The following is a 20,298-nucleotide window of genomic DNA, read 5'->3' on the forward strand; positions in this document are numbered from 1 at the left end:
TCTAATAGAGTCTTTGAATGTATACTGCCTGGTGCATAGTTGCTGCTTCAGAGGAACAGAGGTCTGTAGCAAATCCTGTGTTCTATGTGGCAGCCCCATCTCAGAGGGCTGGCTTGGACAGCCTAGAGCAAAATGGTTTGGCCCAAGTCACCTACTTCTACGAATGTGAATTACTTCCCATGTGCTTTGAATTTCAGAGACCTTTAGACAAGTAACTTTTAATTCTAATTAATTATCTAATTAAATGTTACTCAGAGATTAGAAAACTCTTGGAATGATGCACTGAAAAATGAGCCTTAGGAAAGGTTACGGGTTCAAATTTGGCTTTGACAGATATCTGTATCTGAATGAATCACCTAGACTCCATTTATTACTGTTAATTGAAAGACATAGGCACTCTTATAGGGCATTTCATCTGACCTTCCTTAGTCATCTCCCATAAGCTAAGATAAATTGCATCCTAGAAGCACTCATTTCTCTTCAATGACTAAAGTTTAGCTAACTTGCTCAGAAATCGGCAGGTACCTATAGGTACCTAAGTCCTAACCAGAATAACCAGCAGTCATTATTACGGTGTTATCAGAGAAAACAGATTAGTTAACTCAGATGTGTAGCAGATACAGCTGTTAACAGAACAATCATCAAAGAATATCCTTGCTGACATCTACAGCTGAAACACCAAGACCCAGTCTGACCTTCTCTGCCTCCAAGTAGTATCTACAGTTCTGTAACAAAAACCATGCCCATTTTCTCCCTTATGGATAGAAAATATAAGGTTTAAAGGCTGAACTGGACCTTCGCTAGCAATACAGTCTCTGACAAGCCATAATAACAAATGAAAGGAAATAAATACATCTACCACTTACCCACATCTTATTGTGGTGTTCTTTTCATTCTGATGAATAGTACCATTAATCCACACTATGGTGTGATTTACACATGTCTTGCCTGGGTCTTTAAGCTCTTGCATTTCAATGTCATATTCAATAAACGTGTCTGCCATTGCACCAAACACAAGCAACACAGCTGGCTGGGCTGCTCCATGAACAATAGCACAGAAACTACCAACAGCCATCATTAAGATTTCCGTAGGTGAAGAAAATCGAAACTAAAGAGACAGGAAAAAAATATGGTCTCTGCTGAGAGGCAGTCTTCATGACGGTTGTATAAATCATTAATCAGGTGCATCACATACAAAATCACTGTCTTTAAATTTCAGAATTATCTTCAGTACGGAAAGAAGACAAATCTCTCTCTCCAATCTAATCTAACTGCACCTGTGATTACAGCATCATAAATTATTATGAAGTCCCTTTTAGCTTACAGCAGAATCTGACCATGTGAATGAATATATTATCATATAACATTAATAGTTCAGTATCATGCCACATTATCATCATTCCAGAAACTAGCTAAAAGACTAAGAATAGTAATTATAATTCATATGTATGGTCTGCTTTGCAGATTTCCTGTGGGGACAGGGAGAGAGAAGGGAGGAAAAAGCCGCAGGGCATTACGCAGAGCCTCTGAATAAAGTTAGCCAATTTCTCAAAAGTCTGGGGTACTGTGGTAAAAAGCCAACTAAATGTCTCAGAGCAAGTTCTCATAGTTAATATCCTAAAACATGTTGGCTGAGCCAGGCAATTGTGCACTGGCTCTTAATATGGGAGAAATGCATAGAAATATGCCGTAGTATGCAGTAAAAAAAAGGACTGAGCTTAGACCTATTACCTTACATTCGCCACAGGCCAAGAGCATGTACACATGCAGCCAGTGACTCAGTAATTTAAGTTACCTTTGTCATGATTTGTGAAGTTTGATTCTCAGGTTGAAGTCATGCATAAATACATAGATTAAACTGTCCATATAGATATCAGTATCAAATGCTGTATGTTTTGAAATAGGAGTGTAAAGAGGAATTATAGACTGCTGACGAACTTGTCCAGGTTCTGTAGGTGCTATAATGTGTCTAAGAGAAGAAAGGGTGGGAATTTGGAGCACATACAGGAAAGGGACATTAGGGCAGAGACAAGATAAAGGGAAAAGCAAGTCAGTTAACATAAAAGAGAAATAATTAAAAGGTTTTCCTACAATAAATATCAGAAGAAAACTGTAGCACTACCACTGTTTTGCAAACCTTGCTCTTAAGAACTCTAGGAATTCCCTTGATTAAAAAAAAAAAAAAAAAACAAACACACAGAGAAAAGGCAGAGAGATATGTGATATCTTATCTCTCCTCAGCACATCTGATGCAAACATACTGTGTTTACCAACTGTTACACAACTGTGCAAAATAGGCAACAGAATACAAACAGAATTCAAACCCCTCTGCTTGACAGACATAGCTCTCTGTGTGGACAGACTGCTCTCTCCACCCAACTAAGAGCTGAGAATCTTAGCCAGGTAGATTACAAGCCACATGGATGTAACTGTACTATTCTGGCACTACAGTCAGGCCCATATTAGTTTGGACACAATACAGGCTAACTGCCTAGACTACATGCAGAACAGAAGCAATAAAACCTCTTAGCTGCATGCTGCTGTGTTAGTCATCTCTCCACTACCTTGACTTTAAAATTTAGATGCACCCTATGGGATTCCAAACCCACCAAATGCTAGTCATACCACACAGTATTGTGCATTCACAAGTTTCTATAGCTACAAGATCTTCTAATACCCACGGAGCTACTACAAGGAAGCTAAATTATCTACCAGATATTACACGTGAAATTTTTGGCAGAAATAAGAATGAACCAAGGTACCTAAATCCCTGCTGTGCATCTTAACTTTTTCCCCCATATCTACATGTAGGTTCAATATAATGTGTTTAATTGACAATTACAACACAAATATTGATAATCAATACCAAGCTGACAAAATGACAAAGGGTTCTATTAAATTCCATTGACTTTAATGGCAGGATTTCATGCCAAATGATTTAATCCTTCAAAATTTGTCTTAGTCACAGCTATTCCAAAAATAACCATATAGATTATTGTCACTTATTCTGCAGCACAATACACATGAAATATTTATAGCCATTGCTTTGATTACCAGCTGAAAGAAGCCAACACGAATATTTTTTTCTTTCTCTTCTGATGACCTTCAAGAACAGAAAACATAAAATTATAAACTTGCATTTTAGTATGTATTTTGTTCTATATGCAAAGGTAGTACACAGAGTTAAACATAACTCACTTTTCACTTTTCTTCTCTTTAAAAGGTTCTTCATACGTATAGAAATTCCTAGCAAAAAGGATAAGATACTACATTATTGCTTTTACTCTCTTGGTTGCTTCACTAATATTACATTTTATTTGAAACATTTTGCCCAAAATTTTAGAAGACAAGGTGTTTCTTTCAGGTTTCTCTGGAACCAGTGATTTGATGGTTCATTTAAATTTTAGACATTGACTAGAACAGACACTAGGTTAAAATGATTTGAAGGCTTATGCTTTCTTACATTAGAAGCTCCTCAAAACACTGTTGCTGTGATGTGGCTTTGTGGGTTCTTTGAGGTCAATACAAATTGTTGGCTAATACTTCCTTTAAGACAGATAGATGTCCTGTTTCCATTCCCTTTTCTATTGTCCATATAGCAGTAAAATCTCTCACTCTACTATGGTTTTTTCTCTCAGTGCTCACATTATGTGTTGCTATTCTGTATGATCAGTTAAAATCTAAAGGACTAGTTGCACCATTATGGATGGGATCCACACTACAGCAAGTAATCATCGGCTGTGCACGTTCAGTGATGAATGAGTAGAGATTTTCATTTTGGATTTTTTTTTTTTTTTTTAATGAAACAAATGAATTCAAGCTGTATTTGTCATTAACAACTTTCAGAAACCAGATCCTAGAAAGCCTGAAGGAAGCTTCATACATGTAGTAGGTAGAACCACACGTGTATTGCATGTGAAAGCCCAAAAGAACTTGGGTATGTGCAAGGACCATGGTAGACCTTGAATACTGGGCTGATGTTCTCCAAGATGGTCAACCCGACAAAGGCAAAAATTAAAGAGATGCTTTTGCTTCCTCATTCTAGGAATACTTCTGAGACTGTGTATAATGTGTTAGAAAAAGGTGGCACAAATTACAGCACTCATTTGGATGTGCAGTCTGCTACAGAGTTGTTCCAAGCTCCAGGAAGAGGGAGGCTTTTAACCCCAATCAAATCTCACATTATAGCTGAGGGTCAAGGTCTCTAAATCATTTCAGCTTTCAACTATCCAGCATTCTATGTTTAAACCTTGATATCTGAATTCAAATGAAGCAAGCTAATTCATTTTATTTTAAAGTCTCACAGTTAAGCTTTAAGAGAAATCAATTAAGATTGATTAAAATTCCTGAAAAACTCATTTCTTAAACTAAAAGCACCAAAGAAAGATAAATCTGAATATCAAAAATATTTTCAGAAGAAAGACCATATTTTGCTGCCATTACTCTATGTTTTTAAAGGTTTCCTGGTCTGTTTTGGTCTATCTATGTCTATTTTATCAAATAAGGCAATTCAACTCCTAGAGAACAGCTTTTCATTAAATACCACACATTCTATAAATGCATCAATTTGATCCAATGACATTAACTTCTTTGAATATTCCTCAAAACATTGATTGTCCCATTTGCGTACATGACTTACCCTGATTTCCTGAAGCTGTTACCTGTTAGGGAAAATGAATGCACAATCTAGTTAATAATTATTGTTAAAGTACCTAGTCTTCTGTAGATATGTGAAAGATAAACCCCAGAGCCCCATGAGACTGATCATTCCTGAGTTATAATCATCTTATTCCCACTGATAGCTCTAGCTAGGGACACAAACTGACATGGGTCCAAAAATTCCTTGGCAAGTTTACATCAATTTATGCCTGCTTTCTCTTGAAGAAGTAGTTTCAAGTTTTCAATCCATCAGATGACAAAATGGTTTTCACCAAATACATTATTCAGGACATTTGCTAAAATCAGCAAAATTGCAAACTCCAAATATTCAACTATTTCCCTTGGACACTGTTTCATCAAGGAATACTACTCTACTGGCAGCCCATGCATGATCTCTGACAGGAGGAAAGGCTGCTCTTCAATCTTGCCTCCCAACAACTTAGAGACTGCAAATCCTGTGGAAGAGAAGCAGCTCTTCCCCTGGAGGGTACGATGAACTTTTCACACTGATGTCTATTCTTGGGATAATCTCTAAAGAACCACAGCTTAGAGAAATGGAATTATACTACAGAATATAATTATGTTGTATGTCAACTCCTTAGTCCCCAGAAAAGCTCCTTTTCAAGAGATACTGTTAACACATCATACCTGAAACACAGCTTGTGTTGGCATAGGCCCCAAATAAGTGTTACCATAAGGGCTGATGAAGAAAATATTTGCTATACATCACTTATGATGACAACGAACAAAGAGCTAGTTATATGTATACAACACAGTTTGGATAATCTAAGAGCACTGGGCATATGCACCTTGCTCATTTACGATGCATTTAGCAGCTCAGCAACAGGTTCAGAACTATAGTATGATTTTTAAGCAGTGTCTTCCTTTTTTCAGGCCTAGTGACAGCACTGAGCATGCACAGGCCCGTCTCACAGAGCAAACACAGAGGAACTTTGCATCGCAATTCACAGAGCATGTAAAGACAAATTTGTGGGCAACCACAAATTTTGCCTACATCATTTTCCTACCCCAGGGAAGAAGACCTTCCAACTATGTCCAGGGTTTTGCATATCCCAAGGCAACATATTAGATGGAAGCAGTCTGAGTCTGGAACTGAGGGAACAGTTCATTACATCTCCTTTTGGGGGTTAATAAGGTAACCTTATTTGGCTTCAGCTAACAACTACTCTAGTGGTTTTATTCTGCTCTGTTTGCCATTAGGGGAAGGTAAAAGGAAGAGATTCTTTCAGTAAGAACAGACATGTACACAAAGAATCACAGACATCTTCCAGAAAGGTTCTAATGTGTAAAATTTTTGTTACAAAGAATCACTTGGTGTTAGAAGAGAGCTGGTTACAAAGGAAAAAGAAACATTGATTGCAGGTTTTTGAAGTCTGGCAGCTGGTAACAACTGTAGTGGTTTGAAACCATTCCGAGACATTTCTCCAAGGTTTATCAGAAAAGTTAAGGTTTAGAGAAAGCTTCCTCTGCAGGCTGGTAAAGTGTTGTGCAGAAAAAGAAGAAATTGGCTACTAGGAGGAATGTGGAAGGACCATAAGAGTCTGGTGAAATAGCTTTCTGAGTCATACCAATTTAGAGAGCAAAATAAGCATTCTCCAAAGGTGAAGAAACCCTCATCTACGAACTTGGAGGGAAAAAAAGTATATCAATGCTATCCAAGAGCGTGAGGACCTGCAGGCCAGCAGTTTTTAGGCAGGAAAATTTGGAATGATGTTACCTATGCTTAGTTTGAAAGAAAGAAACAGATGAGTAACAGTTCACATTGCTACAATTGAAAAGGTAGTAAAAGAGGACAGAACATGATTTTTATAGAAAAGAAAATAATGTAGGGAAGATGACAGAATTTATTAACTCTAAAGGAAAAAGCTATAGTAATCTTTGAATTCTCAGAAAATTTTGAAAGAGGAATTAAGGCATTCAGGGAAGAAATTTTACAACTTGGAAAAAGCACAGAATCAAGGAAATGCTGAAGACCATTGCCAAGAATTTGAGTTTTTACTGGTATTGTGAAAACGCAGTAAAAGTTAAGCCTGAGGAAATCTGATACTTGATTCAAGTGATGAAAAATTGTTCTCAAAAGGCTCCCAGCTGAAGCTGGCTCTTTACTACACTTAGTATAGTGGTGTTAAAAGGTTGATTTCAGGAGGGCTAATTCTTATTAATATATACAAAATACGGTTATTGAAACAAACCTCACTTGAGATGAGATCAATAAGTAGAATGCCAGTAAGGTTTTAAAGCAGTGATGTTTGCTTTGGGAAAGGTGGTCTAACAGTTCAACAAGCTGCTCACAACATTAAGCAGAAAACACAGTCTATTCTCAAAGAAACTGAGACACCTGAGGCAAACTCATTTGAAAAGCCAAAAAACCACCCCAAAAAATAACAACAATAAAAAAAAACCCCACACACATCGAAAACAAAACAAAACCAAAACAAACAAACAAAACCAAATACCCACCAAAACCAAAACAAACCAAACAAAAAAAAAACCCCACAAAAAAAAAAACCAAAATGCCAAAAAAACAACCCAACTGTGAAAAAAGGAATAGCTTTGGTCCCAACAGGAAGTCTTTTGCCAAAATCCCTTAACAAGTAAAAGCGACAAATACATAAGACCAACTAGCAGACAAAAAGCAACTTCCCAAACCAGCTAGATAAATCTGGGCAATCTAGGAGTTTGGAGTGGCTGGAAGAGACAAAACAGTTTTTTATTCAAGAAAGACATATTCCCTTAAGCTGTTCACTCCCTTTTCTCTCTCCCTCCTCCACCAATATTAGAGACCACAATGCCCCATGCATTGAAACTGCCTTTAGTTAGCAGCCAAAGTGAGAAGTTTTAAAAACAAAACACAGCAGGAGAGTGGGGAGATCTGTACTGCTTCAGCACACAGATGGCTGCTCATTCCAGCAGGATGCAGAGCAGTGTGCAGGGGTAGCAATATACTGGGGAGAGAGCAGTCTTTCGGAAAACATTCACACTGGTTTCTTTCACAGTCATGGAGCTGAGGTTATGGTGGTATGTTGCGGACTTTAAAATCAGCTACGGAGTCTAGCATGCCAGCTTTGATTTTAAGATTCAAGCTATGTGGAGAATAATTTCCTACACTATCTTCTTACCATCTGTAACAACAGATCTGAAATTCCTAACAACAACAGACCTTTGAATCTACTGAACATTATAACAATAATTACAATTATTGTTGTTTAGAAAACAGGATATTTCATGCGTGGTCTGAAGCATTTCATTTGGTCCTAGAAGAATGTTTTAACAAAATCTTAAATACTCCAAGGATTAGGCTATAGCTGTCAGGGAATTTGAAAATACAAAACGTATGTATGTGTTGGGAATCTGGTGATATCCGAGCTCTGGAATCTTTTTGTGAAATCTTTTTACGTGAGGATAGTGTACATTGCACTGTACTGCAATTTATCTTCCATTATGTGCTACAGTTTTGCTTTCCTTTGTACCTTACATTCAGTATAAATACTTAACAACCCCCTCTGTTGGCTCTTCTCAAATCAAATAAACAGAACTCAAAATATTTATCAGTTTTACTTCATATTTCTCCTTGACTCTTGCTCCATTTGACTGGCAAAATCAGAAAGTGTTATTTGCAAAGGCAAAATGGAAGAGGAGACACACTGATGAGAAGGAATCCAGATCTTCGCATAGCAATAGCACATAAGAATTCTGCCTAATAGAAGTATGACTATAGATATATGTGCTCGTTGAAAGCAGTTCTAGGCACGATAGAAGACAGGACTTTTCCTTTTTTTTCCCCGAGTAAAGGCCTTTTACTTGTACACCAAAGCGCTGAGTATAAAAACCTAGGTGGATACCATGAACTTGAAGGCTGATAACTTGTAGATTGTCCATGAGTAGGGACTGTTATACACAATTTTTACAGAAAAGTTGTTTTGCAGGCAGCATACCCATAACAGCAGGTACCATATAATGCTATACTTATTCCACAGACACTTTACTTTGTATTCTGTAGACAATTTGCTCCACTTAGGCCACCCACCACCTACTTTACATGCTGCATAAAATAAGGAGATGGCTGAAGAATAAAACACTTACTTTTGCCATGCAAGTCAAAAGCACAGTTATCCTCTCCCAATCTCTTGATGCTACGCAGAACAACGGGGTCAGACATGATGATTAGTTGCTTAAATCAGAAGTTCTGAAGAGAGATGGGGGTGGGGAGGTGCATATCAGCATACGTTTGTCTGTGAACATAAAACAATATCACATTAAACTCCTGTTTACCTCAGTTTTGCCCTCATTATCCCAGGACAATGCCACTGATTACAGCACAAGTTGTAACAGAATACATGTCCCAGTGCAGAAAACATCTCGGAGAAGAATGCCCAACTCATCCCAAATGCAAGGCCTCTGAAGGACTTCAATGTCATTCATTGTTTAGAAACAATTTGCTACAGAGCCAGTTCTTTTCCAATCTGTATTTTTACAGTTGATTAATCCTGCCTGTTATTGTCCATATTTAATAGCACCTTACATTTTTCAGCACATTTTACCCATTTGTTAAGGGGATTTTGACTTCTAGTACTGTTCTTCAGCGTATCTACAGTCTGCCCTGCCCTTATGTCATGATCAAATTTAATAAGGATATTCTCCGCTGTGTAATCCACATCATTATCAATATTACAGGATTACACCAGAAGCAAGACAGACCTCTGCAGAACTTCAATCAGTATATGTGGAAATTGGTTCATTTCTTGCTACTCTATGGATGTAGCTTTTCTTGACTAAGAGTTCCTGATGACCACAGCCAATATATTCATCCACTGGTTGGTAAATTCCAACCCTCTCACATTCTGCAACCCCCTGAATTGTGACTCAAGTTCTCTCCCTAAGAAAATGTGTAAAGCCAAATCACCACTGCAGTAGCAAAATGTCTGGCCAGGACTAGAACAGTCCCAACATAAACTCATGGGTGCTTTTAATTCATCCCCTCATACAGTGAAAAAAAATTACAATTTTGATCATATTTTTTCCATTCTCTGAGACAGATGACAAATGGGCTGAACAAGACATGGTACTTCCTTAATTAAAGTCTCTCACCATGTGCACATTTCCAAGCTCTCTTTCTGCTCTTTTATATAACAGAAAGCATGTAACGCCTGTTTCTGACCAGAAAGCAAGCATCATGTATGTATCACTGTTTTACATGGGACCTATCTTCAATCATCAAATTTCAAGTCAGTTGGATTTGCATCAAACATATGGAAGAGGATTTAATGAGGTCTTAATTCCCAGATGACATTATTCAGTTTAGATTGAAATAAATGAGCAAGCATATATTCCTGGCAGTTTTAAGTCCCTTCAGATTGCATTTCCACTGAAGATTAGTGACAGTTTTCCCAACGTGGGAAAAAAATTTCACTCAGTTCTTCAGTGAAAACACAAAGCTTATTCTGCTCCTTCCCTCCTGCCTTTTGCTGTGTCTGATTGACTGAAATAGTCTCAAACAGAAGATCTCAAAAAAAAAAAAAAAAAAAAAAAAAAAAAAGGTTGTTCAAATTATCCTAGAGGTCCAGAAGTTTCTCAAGGAAAAAAAAGAAAAAAAGTTTCTCAGCTCATTTTTGGCACTTTTGTCAGTGATCACATCCTTAAGGCAACTTTTTTTACATGTTAATTCATGTAATTTACATGTTAATTTATGAAGTTGGAGCTCAAGATCTGAAAACACAGACTTTTTGCTCCATTTTCAAAGAAGTTTGACAATAGTAGCACAGACTGCAGAGCTTTTCACAGAGACATGCTTCTGAGGGAAACACAACTTTTACATGCAAGTGGCCTAAGGCTGGCCAGCTTTTGTACCTTAAGTATATGTTTTTAGGAAGGACACAGTTAAAAAACATGAATTAATAAATTTCAAAGAAAGCCATCTGTGACAATGAATAATCAAATCACAATGCTTGTATCTTTGTTAAAGCTTTTCAGATTTTTGATTCAAATTGTTAAAGCATCATTGGCTGCATTAATAATACCCTGAAGACACCAACTGCAACCATTCACTCATATTTTCTTCTGCAAAAAGATAGTTCACCACAATGGTAATTTTACTAGCAATGTATCCTTTAAACATGAAACCATCATTGGCTTCCAGATCTAGTACTGACTACTTTGCACTGTTTAGCACACAAGTAATGTATAAAGAAAGCTGAGCTAATAGACAAACCCTTGATTTTACACTGAAATTAGTATAATTGGAAATGTCACCTTGATTATGGAAATGTGTTCTGCTGCAGTAAAGAAGCAATGTTCCTAGCTGTTCTGTTATCAAATCTAAACTTTAAGGGTGGTGTTACATATGCCAGCAGCTTTAAAACACTTCACGACTTCACAGAAGTACAACCTACTTAAATTACATGATGGAAACCATTTGAACCATAGTACTGAATGTGGCTCCCAGTGAAAAACTATGAATTGGTTAAAAAACACCCCCACTGCATTTCTACTTCAGAAAGATAATGGATAATGTCATACTGTAAGCTGATGAAGAAGGCAAAGATATGGGAAGCAAAGTCACTCTCCATCCACTATTTCTTATTTGAAAGTTGGGGCTGTTCAGCCTGGAGAAGAGAAGGCTGCATGGAGACATCATAGCAGCCTTCCAGTATCTGAAGGGGGCCTATAAGGATACTGGGGAGGGCCTCTTCGTCAGGGACTGTAGTGGTGGGACAAGGGGTAATGGGTTCAAACTTAAACCGGGGAAGTTTAGATTAGATATAAGGAAGAAGTTCTTCACAGTGAGGGTGGTGAGGCACTGGAATAGGTTGCCCAAGGAAGTTGTGAATGCTCCAACCCTGGCAGTGTTCAAGGCCAGTTGGACAAAGCCTTGGGCGACATAGTTTAGTGTGTGGTGTCCCTGCTCATGGCAGGGGGGTTGGAACTAGGTGATCTTAAGGTCCTTTCCAACCCTGACTATTCTATGATAATGCTAAAATAGCCTTTCTCAGGGTCTGAATGTTTAACCAGGGATCACTTACAAGAAGTTGAAAAATACTGTAGCCAATGTCTGCATTAAAAATTACTTAAATAATAGAAATCAGAGATTGCAGAAGATATTATATCATCCCATCTACCCCTCTGTGTGCAAAATAATACAAACTCAGAGCAGCAGAGAGTACCCCAGAAACCGCACTAAAGCAGAAAAGTATTTCACTCTAGTCAATTAAGGTGTGGCTGCTGGATTTTTGATAAACAAACATCCTTAAGGATCTCAAAATCCAGATTTAAACAAGTAATACTTGGAAAAGGCTCCCAAAGGAACATATCCTGTAGAATGAAGTAAAGTTAGGATCTGATCCAAAGCCCTTTGAAATCTTTTTCAAAACACATCTTTATTCAGATCAGATCTTTATTTAACATAAAGGAGGAGTAGGGGGGAAAAAACCAAACAAACAATCCCCAAGTTACAACTGCTCCTGAAAGTACTATCCTTCCTTTTCCTTTAAACTAGGTTTTCAGATATTGATAGCATACATGCTGAAAGACATTATGATTCAAAATAGAAGTTGAAAGTCTTGTTCTTCAAACAGTCCCAATCAAATAAAAAATAAAGCCAGAAACCAACCAAAACCAAACACTAACTATGCAAAGGGAATTCTGCATTCAGTTTAATTTGTTCTGAAAGAAAAACCTAGGTATCTTTCCATTCAGAGGGTTTTATCAGTTAACTCTGAAACATTAAACGTGATAGACTTTTTACTCACCTGTGGCTGTGAAAAATCATGTATCATAGAACAAACTGCAAGTATCCTGTTCAATTAGTCAGTGAAGCACCCAACCACCTCCCATCATGGTTTCATTATTCTAACCCATTTGTCAGAACTGAACCTTTAAATTGGGCACTGGCTATTTGCACCTGGGTCAATAACCATGCGGTCACAACGGTTACAGTTCATTGACATCTAATGGAGGGTTTAAATTTGACTAATGTAATCTAACAATGTAAAGTCAGGGCACTTGGCTATCAATTATACTCAAGGAAACCAGACAGTTCTCTGGGGAAAAAAAAAAAAAAAAGCTCACAATGAATATAGAGGAAGAGATTATTATAGCTTTATCAGCATTAGTACAGAATTACTTTATTAGCCATGCAATAATTCATGGTACACTACTGTCCCTGCAGTAAATAGCAACATCAGCAGAATAATATGAAAATTGATTCAGAGATTAAGCTAAATTCAGATTAAAAACTTGCTCAAAAGCTTTGTTTTCTAATCCACAGTTTGTCCTTCTCCCTGTGGCTTCTAATATTTTACCATCCTTCCTTCAAAATGAAGATTTGACAGCCTGGAAGCTCCTGAGTAGTCGCGCATTCTTGCTGGAGAGGCGCCCTCCATGGATTTTTCAATAAAGGACATTGGTGATAACAAAGCTATGACTTCAGCCAATGTCACACAGTTCAGAGGTAAATGGCAAACATGGTTTAGTTCTCCTCTGAAATCAGTTCTCACTACAGAGAGCCCTGACTGACAGGACAGGACAGAAAAGCAATGCATTAATCTTAGTGACTGTCAGCTCTTCTGAAGCATTTTGTGCTCTCAAACTTTCTATGAAAAAGCCTCATGCACAAAAGTGCCTCATGATTAAGTGTATCTAAACAGAACTCCATTGTTTAGCATCATTATGGTGTTCACAGTCACAGCATAACCAAATGCAAACCTGCAGTTTTCTCCCATTTTCTTAACAAAAGGAAGGCTACATATATACTAATGTACACAGCACAGCTTTGAGAATAACGCTACGTGAGATAAGGTCACAGTGCTAATCATCTTGTTCACCTCATCACAGAGCCAGAGGGAAGAAAGCAGCTTCTTGTAGTGCAGGGCCAAAGAGTGGAAAGACTGAAATTATATAGCGTAGCAGAACTCTGCTTTGCTTCATCCTCCCCTGAAAGCTTCTTCAGGAGTAACATGACTGAAGGTCATGCAATGCCTTTGATTCTTAAGGTTCTTGAGCAGAGCTCACACTGAGCACGCCAGGAAGTCCCACATCTCCAGACAAGGCTTGGCTTGCCAGAGAAGTAATATAATTTTAGCATTACACAAATTACTTCAGTCTTCTCACTCATAAGCATTCAGAAAGTGAGCAAAGAGCCTATTTCACATTGCTAACAAGGTAGATTAAGGCAGAGATGAATTTGAGCCGAGACCACAGGCTACCCGCACCCTTCTGAAGGGCTCTGCTCCTTCTAAACCTCATTTTCTCTCAATTTATCCTTACAAAAAATCCAGAAGATCAATAAATTCTGACTTGACTTTCTGACATGGGCCATAAAAACAATCTATGCTGAAAAATCATCCATCTGTGTAGAGAGAAGTGGATAACATAAAGTACTCAGTTTTGATCCCCCTTCCCTTTTTACAGCTGGTAGTGGAAAAACTAGCCAAATCCACCCCATTTCCTCAAGCCCTCTTGTACTTTGTTTCCTTCTGGTGTCCTGGGAAGGGGAAACTCAGTTTCTATCCTGCAGTCACTCACGTAAAAGGGAGGGCTCTCGACCTCGAGTGGTTCCCTTCGATGTCATCCTGACCCAAGGGGAATGTCCTCGGCCGCACACCCGCCGCTCTGACGAGGACCGGCTCAAAATGTCTGCCCGGCGGGGCAGCTGTGGCCAGGTACGACCAGGCAGCCCACCATGGGCGCAGGACCCGACTTCCTGCCCCTGTCCCTGCTGACCGCCACCATGTGGTGGGACAAGAGCTGGGCATATGGGGATCTCCCCGGGCTTTTGTGCGTGGCGGAAGGCGGGTCTTTGTCTGGGCTTTTGTTGCCACAAATACAAAGTGAATTTTACACTGATTTGTGGTTTGTGCTATTAAAACCAGAATTGTGACAATCCCGTGAGGTGCACACGTACATTATTCCCTTCAACACAGCATAACTTTTGAGAAAGTTGCTGTCCTTTCCAAAGATCTTCAGCAAGTATTCAACACAGAAACCCCCTTTTTGTACCCTCTTGTTTCCTCTTTAGTTTTTCTCTCGTTTGATGGCAGGGTTTTATCATTTTGCAAGCAAAAAGCTGTTCTTTGATAAGAGGTCAGGTTTTTTGGTAATCAAACTACATTTCTTCATAATGAAATGGGGAATAGCAGATTCTTTCCCATAAGGCACAGTGGGGATGTTTCTGTGAACATGACTTTCTCTTATCCTAGAAAGTAAAAAGTTCAAGTTGGTAATTGCTGGGAGCAGGTATCTCCAGGTGGGAGGCTAGCATGGTCTAAATCACCATCAGAGACACAGAGTCATGGCATATGTACTTCTTGGTCACAGAAATATGCTACACTGAAACTGCAAAATACCTTCTGGAGTAGGTACAGCAAGGAGGCTGGGAGGAGGGCAGCAAGGGACTTACCTCTATTAACTTGCTTTGTTTCTATAGCTAGCCTCTCACCATCTGCTCTTGGAAAGTACCAGAAGCAGGACATGCACTCACTTATCCCATTGATCCTGCCCAAGTCTGGCAGCTGGTATGATTTTGTCCTCCATTCCAAATACTTGTGCAAATAAAAATAGCAGAGACAGCAACAACAATTCTAAAAAACAAACCAAAACCGAAGAACCATGTAAATTTTAAATGCAAACTGTAACATTACATCAAATATAAGTGAGTCAGCGTGATAGAATTCAAAAGTTCTTTCAAAAAATATCTCTCAGAGTGCCTGCTCCACCCTTTGGGCAACCGGCCCCTCAGTTACCTCGCCTGTTACCATTAGAAGCTGGCATGTCCATGTAAGCCTGCTTCCACTTCCGCAACCACTCTCAAATGCCACCATGTGAACACCTTTGGGGCTTCTGACCAAGTGCCTCTTATCAGTCTCACACCTGGAAACTAGAGAAAAAAACATTTTTTATCTATGAGCCCTTTGGGTATTTTCTTTTTTGGTTTGTGGCACTTATAAGAACTTGGAGGTAGATCTTTACATTGCAAAGCTGGGCCACTGTGGGCAGGTACTGGACGTGCCAGTCTCCCTGGTAGGCTGGAGCTGGAAACAAAGCCTGTACAAAGCACTCTTAACTGAAAACATTCTGATTTCAGCACTTTATTGATTTGATATAAGGTCCCAATGACCCACTAGTTAAAGATCACAGGCACCAGAAGCTAACCCTAAGTTCCATGTTAGTAGACATGCCTGTTGCAATGGCAAAACAGGCATTTTCCCTCAGTCTAGCTAAATCGCCTTTAATTTTTATTTACTAACCAGATTACTCTGTTTTGCTTATGTTAATTTACTAGTTTTATATCTACTTCACATTTGAGGTAGGTCACAATGAAACACAGTTCTATCTCCTTCTCTAAAGGGGCTTTTCTCAAACCTTCTCTGTCACTGGGCCCCCGATTTGCCACTCTGGCCAGACCCTGCACAGGCTTTAGCACACACAAGCTGCAGCTATCTGGCGTGGCTGGGGTCTGCAGGCCTCTGGGGGCAGGTAGATGTGGGAGGGCAGGAGTGGCAGGGAACTGCCCTCTGTGTCTCTGTGCCCAGGAGGGCAAGTCTCCATACACCTCCAAGAGCAAGCCTGGCTCTGAGGTGTAACAGACAGCGACTGCCCAGGCTGCTACTCAGCTGCAGGCAAAGGCAGGCTGTGAAGGAATACAGCAACTCCAAGCAGAGCAAGGGATATTACAAATAGAATGGTAATTTTAGTAACATTTGCAAGAGAAGGAAAGCCAGCTGCTGTGCTGGGTCTACTATACATGCATACATATGATGAAAGAAAAATTTCTTTGTCTTAAAGGGACTTCAAAATACTACACAGGGAAGGCAGTTACCCGATCACTTCTTCATACTTTCTTCACTACTGATGCTACAGACAAAGTGAAGCAACAAAAACCAGCATCCCTGCATTGCAACTTTTGCAACACCTTGCATAACTTCCAGTCAGCACAAGAAGTTGCATTTCACCAGAATACATATTTATGTAAACAAGCACCATGAGCAGCCACAGGCTTGCATAATAGTGGGCATATACTGAACCTTCCATGCCAGAGCAGAAAGCAGTTCTACGTGCAGAAAATAAAAGCAGTTCCCATTATGAAGCTTAAAGTCATGTCAGGTGTTTGCAATTGCTTTTTAAATTAGGTTTAGCCAGAGAAGAATTTGGTCATAGTAAATGCAACTTCATCTGCCCTGCAGAGAAGGATTGTCTGTAGGCACAGGCAATCTCTAAAAAGATCTCTACTCCTTTATGTCTATTTAGAATTAATTTTTTAGTCAATTGCATCCGGCACCTCCTGTTTTCCAGGTCATGAGCACTCATGTAGTATAACTGAATTGTTTTCTGTAAGCGGAATTTCATCTGTCATCAATAGTCACTTGTAAGTTCACTATGAAATCAATTGGAGTGTAATCCCAGATACGTAGCCTCTTCCCAAGCATATTTTGCAGTATTGATATTTTCACATTTTTTCATTTCAGGAGAATGTGTCCAGAAGACTTCAGTAAAATGCTTTTCTATGTCCTCTTTCTTGGCATAGTCTCTCTGTGGTGGCATTGGAGGGCAAGAGACAGGATGATTACAAGCATTCATCCCTGGATGTGACACAGTATTTGGAAATATTGCAGCAAAGATTTTTAATATAAAGGGATTCCATGTTTTTTGCTGTCTGACTGAAACAGGAGCCAAGGAGTTAAAAGCTGTGACCTCAAAGCAGCTTCAAATAGTGCTGCAAGATGTGAAAGATTTAGTGTTAAAAACGCAGCTGCATGGGTCCAAGCCGAAGTTCAGTCAGCAGGTGAGTGCCAGGATACCTGTCTTAAAAGAAAAAACAAGAGTTTTCCTAAAAGTACCAGCTTATTATAACTGACATTTGACAAGAGCATGAGAGTATTTTGTCACCTTCCAGAAACATGGAAGAAGATCTCACTAGAGGGATGTTTTATACATCTAGTTACAAGTAGGTAAATATTTGGGAATGTGCTCAGAAAGTCAGGCTTATTGATACATCACTGTCAGAACAGGAAAGCAGTTCCTGGAACCTTCATCGGGACTGTTTGCACTCACACGCTTACCTGGGTTATGGCACGAGTGCTCAGCACTTCCCATGGTGTGTTACCCAGCTAGGGAACAAATAACTTCCACTTAACAAGCTTAAGGAGTTCTTATTTTTAAAATTGAATACATTTAATAAAAGACTTGTAAGTAATTACTCATTCTATCAAAAGCAAAAATTACATATGAACTCTGTTGAATAAATCCAAATATAACTATGTCGGAGTATTGCTTGCAGACCATCTGAAAAATAGAAATATTCCATATCTCTGACTTGCGCAAGACAAGATATTGCTGCTGTTACTGATGCTAATTGATTTCAGCAGAAGTGGTATTGCAGTAGAGTTTACAAAGGCCCAGGATCCTAGGGGCTGGATTCTGCTACTTTTGAGTCTTAAATCTGCTCTATTATGAGACACCATAGCACCAGTTATACTTAGTGCTAAATTCCAATCTCCGTTTGACCTTTCATCTCTTCATAAAATTACTTATAACTTGCCAAATAGCTTTTATTTGAAACTGTGCTGGATTTCAGGCCAAAACTCTTTTCTTCCCCCCTAAGAAAAACTGAGTAAGGTCAGACCAGCAAAAATATTCATTGACACAACTCTAACAGCTGATACAAGAGAAGAACTTTTTTCACATTTTTGTATTTTCCCCTCCCACTTGTGAGGGCTCAGAAATGTTTTTCAAATCAATCTGGTGGGTTTTCCTTGCCTCCACCTGGTGTTGGGACATGTCAGTCAATGTGAGGCGTTAAGTTCTTTGCTACCACAAAAATGTCCCTGTGGGGAGGAAGAACAGCAAAAGCCTTCTCTCGCACACAGTTTTCAAACCTCTGAGAAGGAGTTCTTAAATTTTTATGTTACCAGGAGCTGTTCTCTACTGTCCTGGCAGCTCACCCACCTCAGCAGTTATACAAGACTTCCTACTGCTGCAGAACAGAGCAGAGCTTGCAGTTTCCCATGCGAAGTAAATATTTGCCAATATATCCCCCATCACAGACAGGGCTGATTCCATTAGATCTGTCCTTTATATTGTCATGATAGAAATGATACATGAAATACACACGCATTCCCTGTAAATGTAAGAAATTTATCTATTTCTCCAATATGTGCTATTATTAAAAAAAATATTATTTCATTTTTAATATCCAAACCAGAAAGAACAAAGGAACTATTAAACTTCCAGAAATCATCGATTTTTCAGTTCACCTTGAAGGTACTCAATTTTAGACCCCAGAAGGCTTCAGCTTTCACAAAGAACCACAAGACAAAAATATTCCAGGAAAATAGGGAATATGGCTTTTAGTCCCTAAAGCAGGAAGAATTCAGTCATCTCAGGCAAATAAGGGAATGGAAACAGGGCCTTCCTCTGGGAGAATTGAACTCTTGCAGTATAAACTAGGAAGGAAGACAGAAAATCCTCTTCCTGATACTGCTTCCTTTAGCAGTCACCCCTTTTCATATTGAGGCCAAGGAAACTGGTTGCCTTTCCTTGGTTCAGTCCTAACTGAGGAGAGAGCAAAATAAAGTGCCCAAGTTGTGAAGCTGGTTGGGATTCACACCCCTTCCTACTCAAGAGAGATTTGCAAGGCTTAGGTGAGACATTTTCCTGGTCAACATGCTAAATCATGAGGATCTCTAAAGTCCATCTGTACCCCTCTGTTGTAAAGGATCCATAGGTGGGAGGGGAGAGTGGAGTGTTAATTTAATAAAAAAAAAAAATAATTCTGAGCTTGCAAGACTTCAAGTCTGGGAGCTATTTCTTGGCATAAAAATGACAGCCCTTTGTTTTGTGAGTTCCTGAGTAATTCCTGTGGAGAGGTGCTGCCTCTGTTTAATTCCTGACACACATGCATGTTCAGACCTGGCTCCACTGAAATTAATCATGACAGAGTGTTAGAGAACTGCAGAGACCCCAAGTCAAGTCTGCAACTGCACGTTGCTCAGGATGCCATTTCCCACTGCCATGGAAACTACTCAGCAATGAAATAAATGCTTTCCTCATGCTGGTGAAATAGCTGTGACATGATCGAGTTAAAGAGCAAGTTACCTGGTGGCTATCCAAATAGTGCTGATTTTCAGTTTAGTTTCTATGGAGCAAAACATCAATTCTACTTTCTTAGTGTAGCTTATGCTTAGGCTTATTGGGGTCATTTAATTTATATGTTACCTGCAAAATTTATTCCTTCTAGAGCAGGTTTGAGGCGAATACCTCTCAACTGGCTACTCGTACTAAAGTATTGATGGCATTGCTGTAGTAGATTTTATCTTTAAACCAACTTTCTGTTAATGAAAGTGATAGAAAACCATTTTCTTTATCTAACATGTTATCCAAAGGCTGCTGTCTGGCAGTCTGGTGAGCTACAGCTTCCCTGTCCCAGTCCACATGAGCTGTGAGCTTTCCAGGGAAGACATCACTACACCCTGCAGAGCAGGCAGAATTGAGCCCTAGAGATGTGAATCTTGTCCTCTGAACTTAGCAGACAGCCCTGGTGTCATTTCACACAGAGCCTTTCTAGAAGCTGAAGCTTTGGGGTTTTTTTTTCCCCAATCAAGGTTGCACAGACAAAAGTGATTAGGG

The 20,298-nt window shown here is 39.2% G+C and overlaps 1 protein-coding gene across 3 annotated transcripts in view; it reads right to left on the reverse strand.

The window, feature by feature from the left end:
• ABCB11 (ATP-binding cassette, sub-family B (MDR/TAP), member 11) overlaps nt 1-8,839 on the reverse strand; it is a 43,755-nt gene extending 34,916 nt beyond the window's left edge. For 2 of the 3 annotated variants that reach the window (XM_010017274.1, XM_010017275.1), the window contains exons 1-4: nt 8,760-8,839; nt 3,601-3,640; nt 3,055-3,090; nt 867-1,108 (exon numbers count right to left, since the gene is read on the reverse strand). In XM_010017274.1, coding sequence (XP_010015576.1) covers nt 867-1,108; nt 3,055-3,090; nt 3,601-3,640; nt 8,760-8,839 — 398 coding nt within the window. Of the gene's footprint in view, nt 1-866; nt 1,109-3,054; nt 3,104-3,198; nt 3,247-3,600; nt 3,641-4,639; nt 4,662-8,759 lie in introns of all 3 variants that reach the window. The other variant, XM_010017273.1, reaches the window with a different exon arrangement.
• Nucleotides 8,840-20,298: the final 11,459 nt, after the last annotated feature.

Source organism: Nestor notabilis, unplaced genomic scaffold (assembly GCF_000696875.1).
Source record: "Nestor notabilis isolate BGI_N333 unplaced genomic scaffold, ASM69687v1 scaffold12286, whole genome shotgun sequence".
Classification (NCBI taxonomy): domain Eukaryota; kingdom Metazoa; phylum Chordata; class Aves; order Psittaciformes; family Psittacidae; genus Nestor; species Nestor notabilis.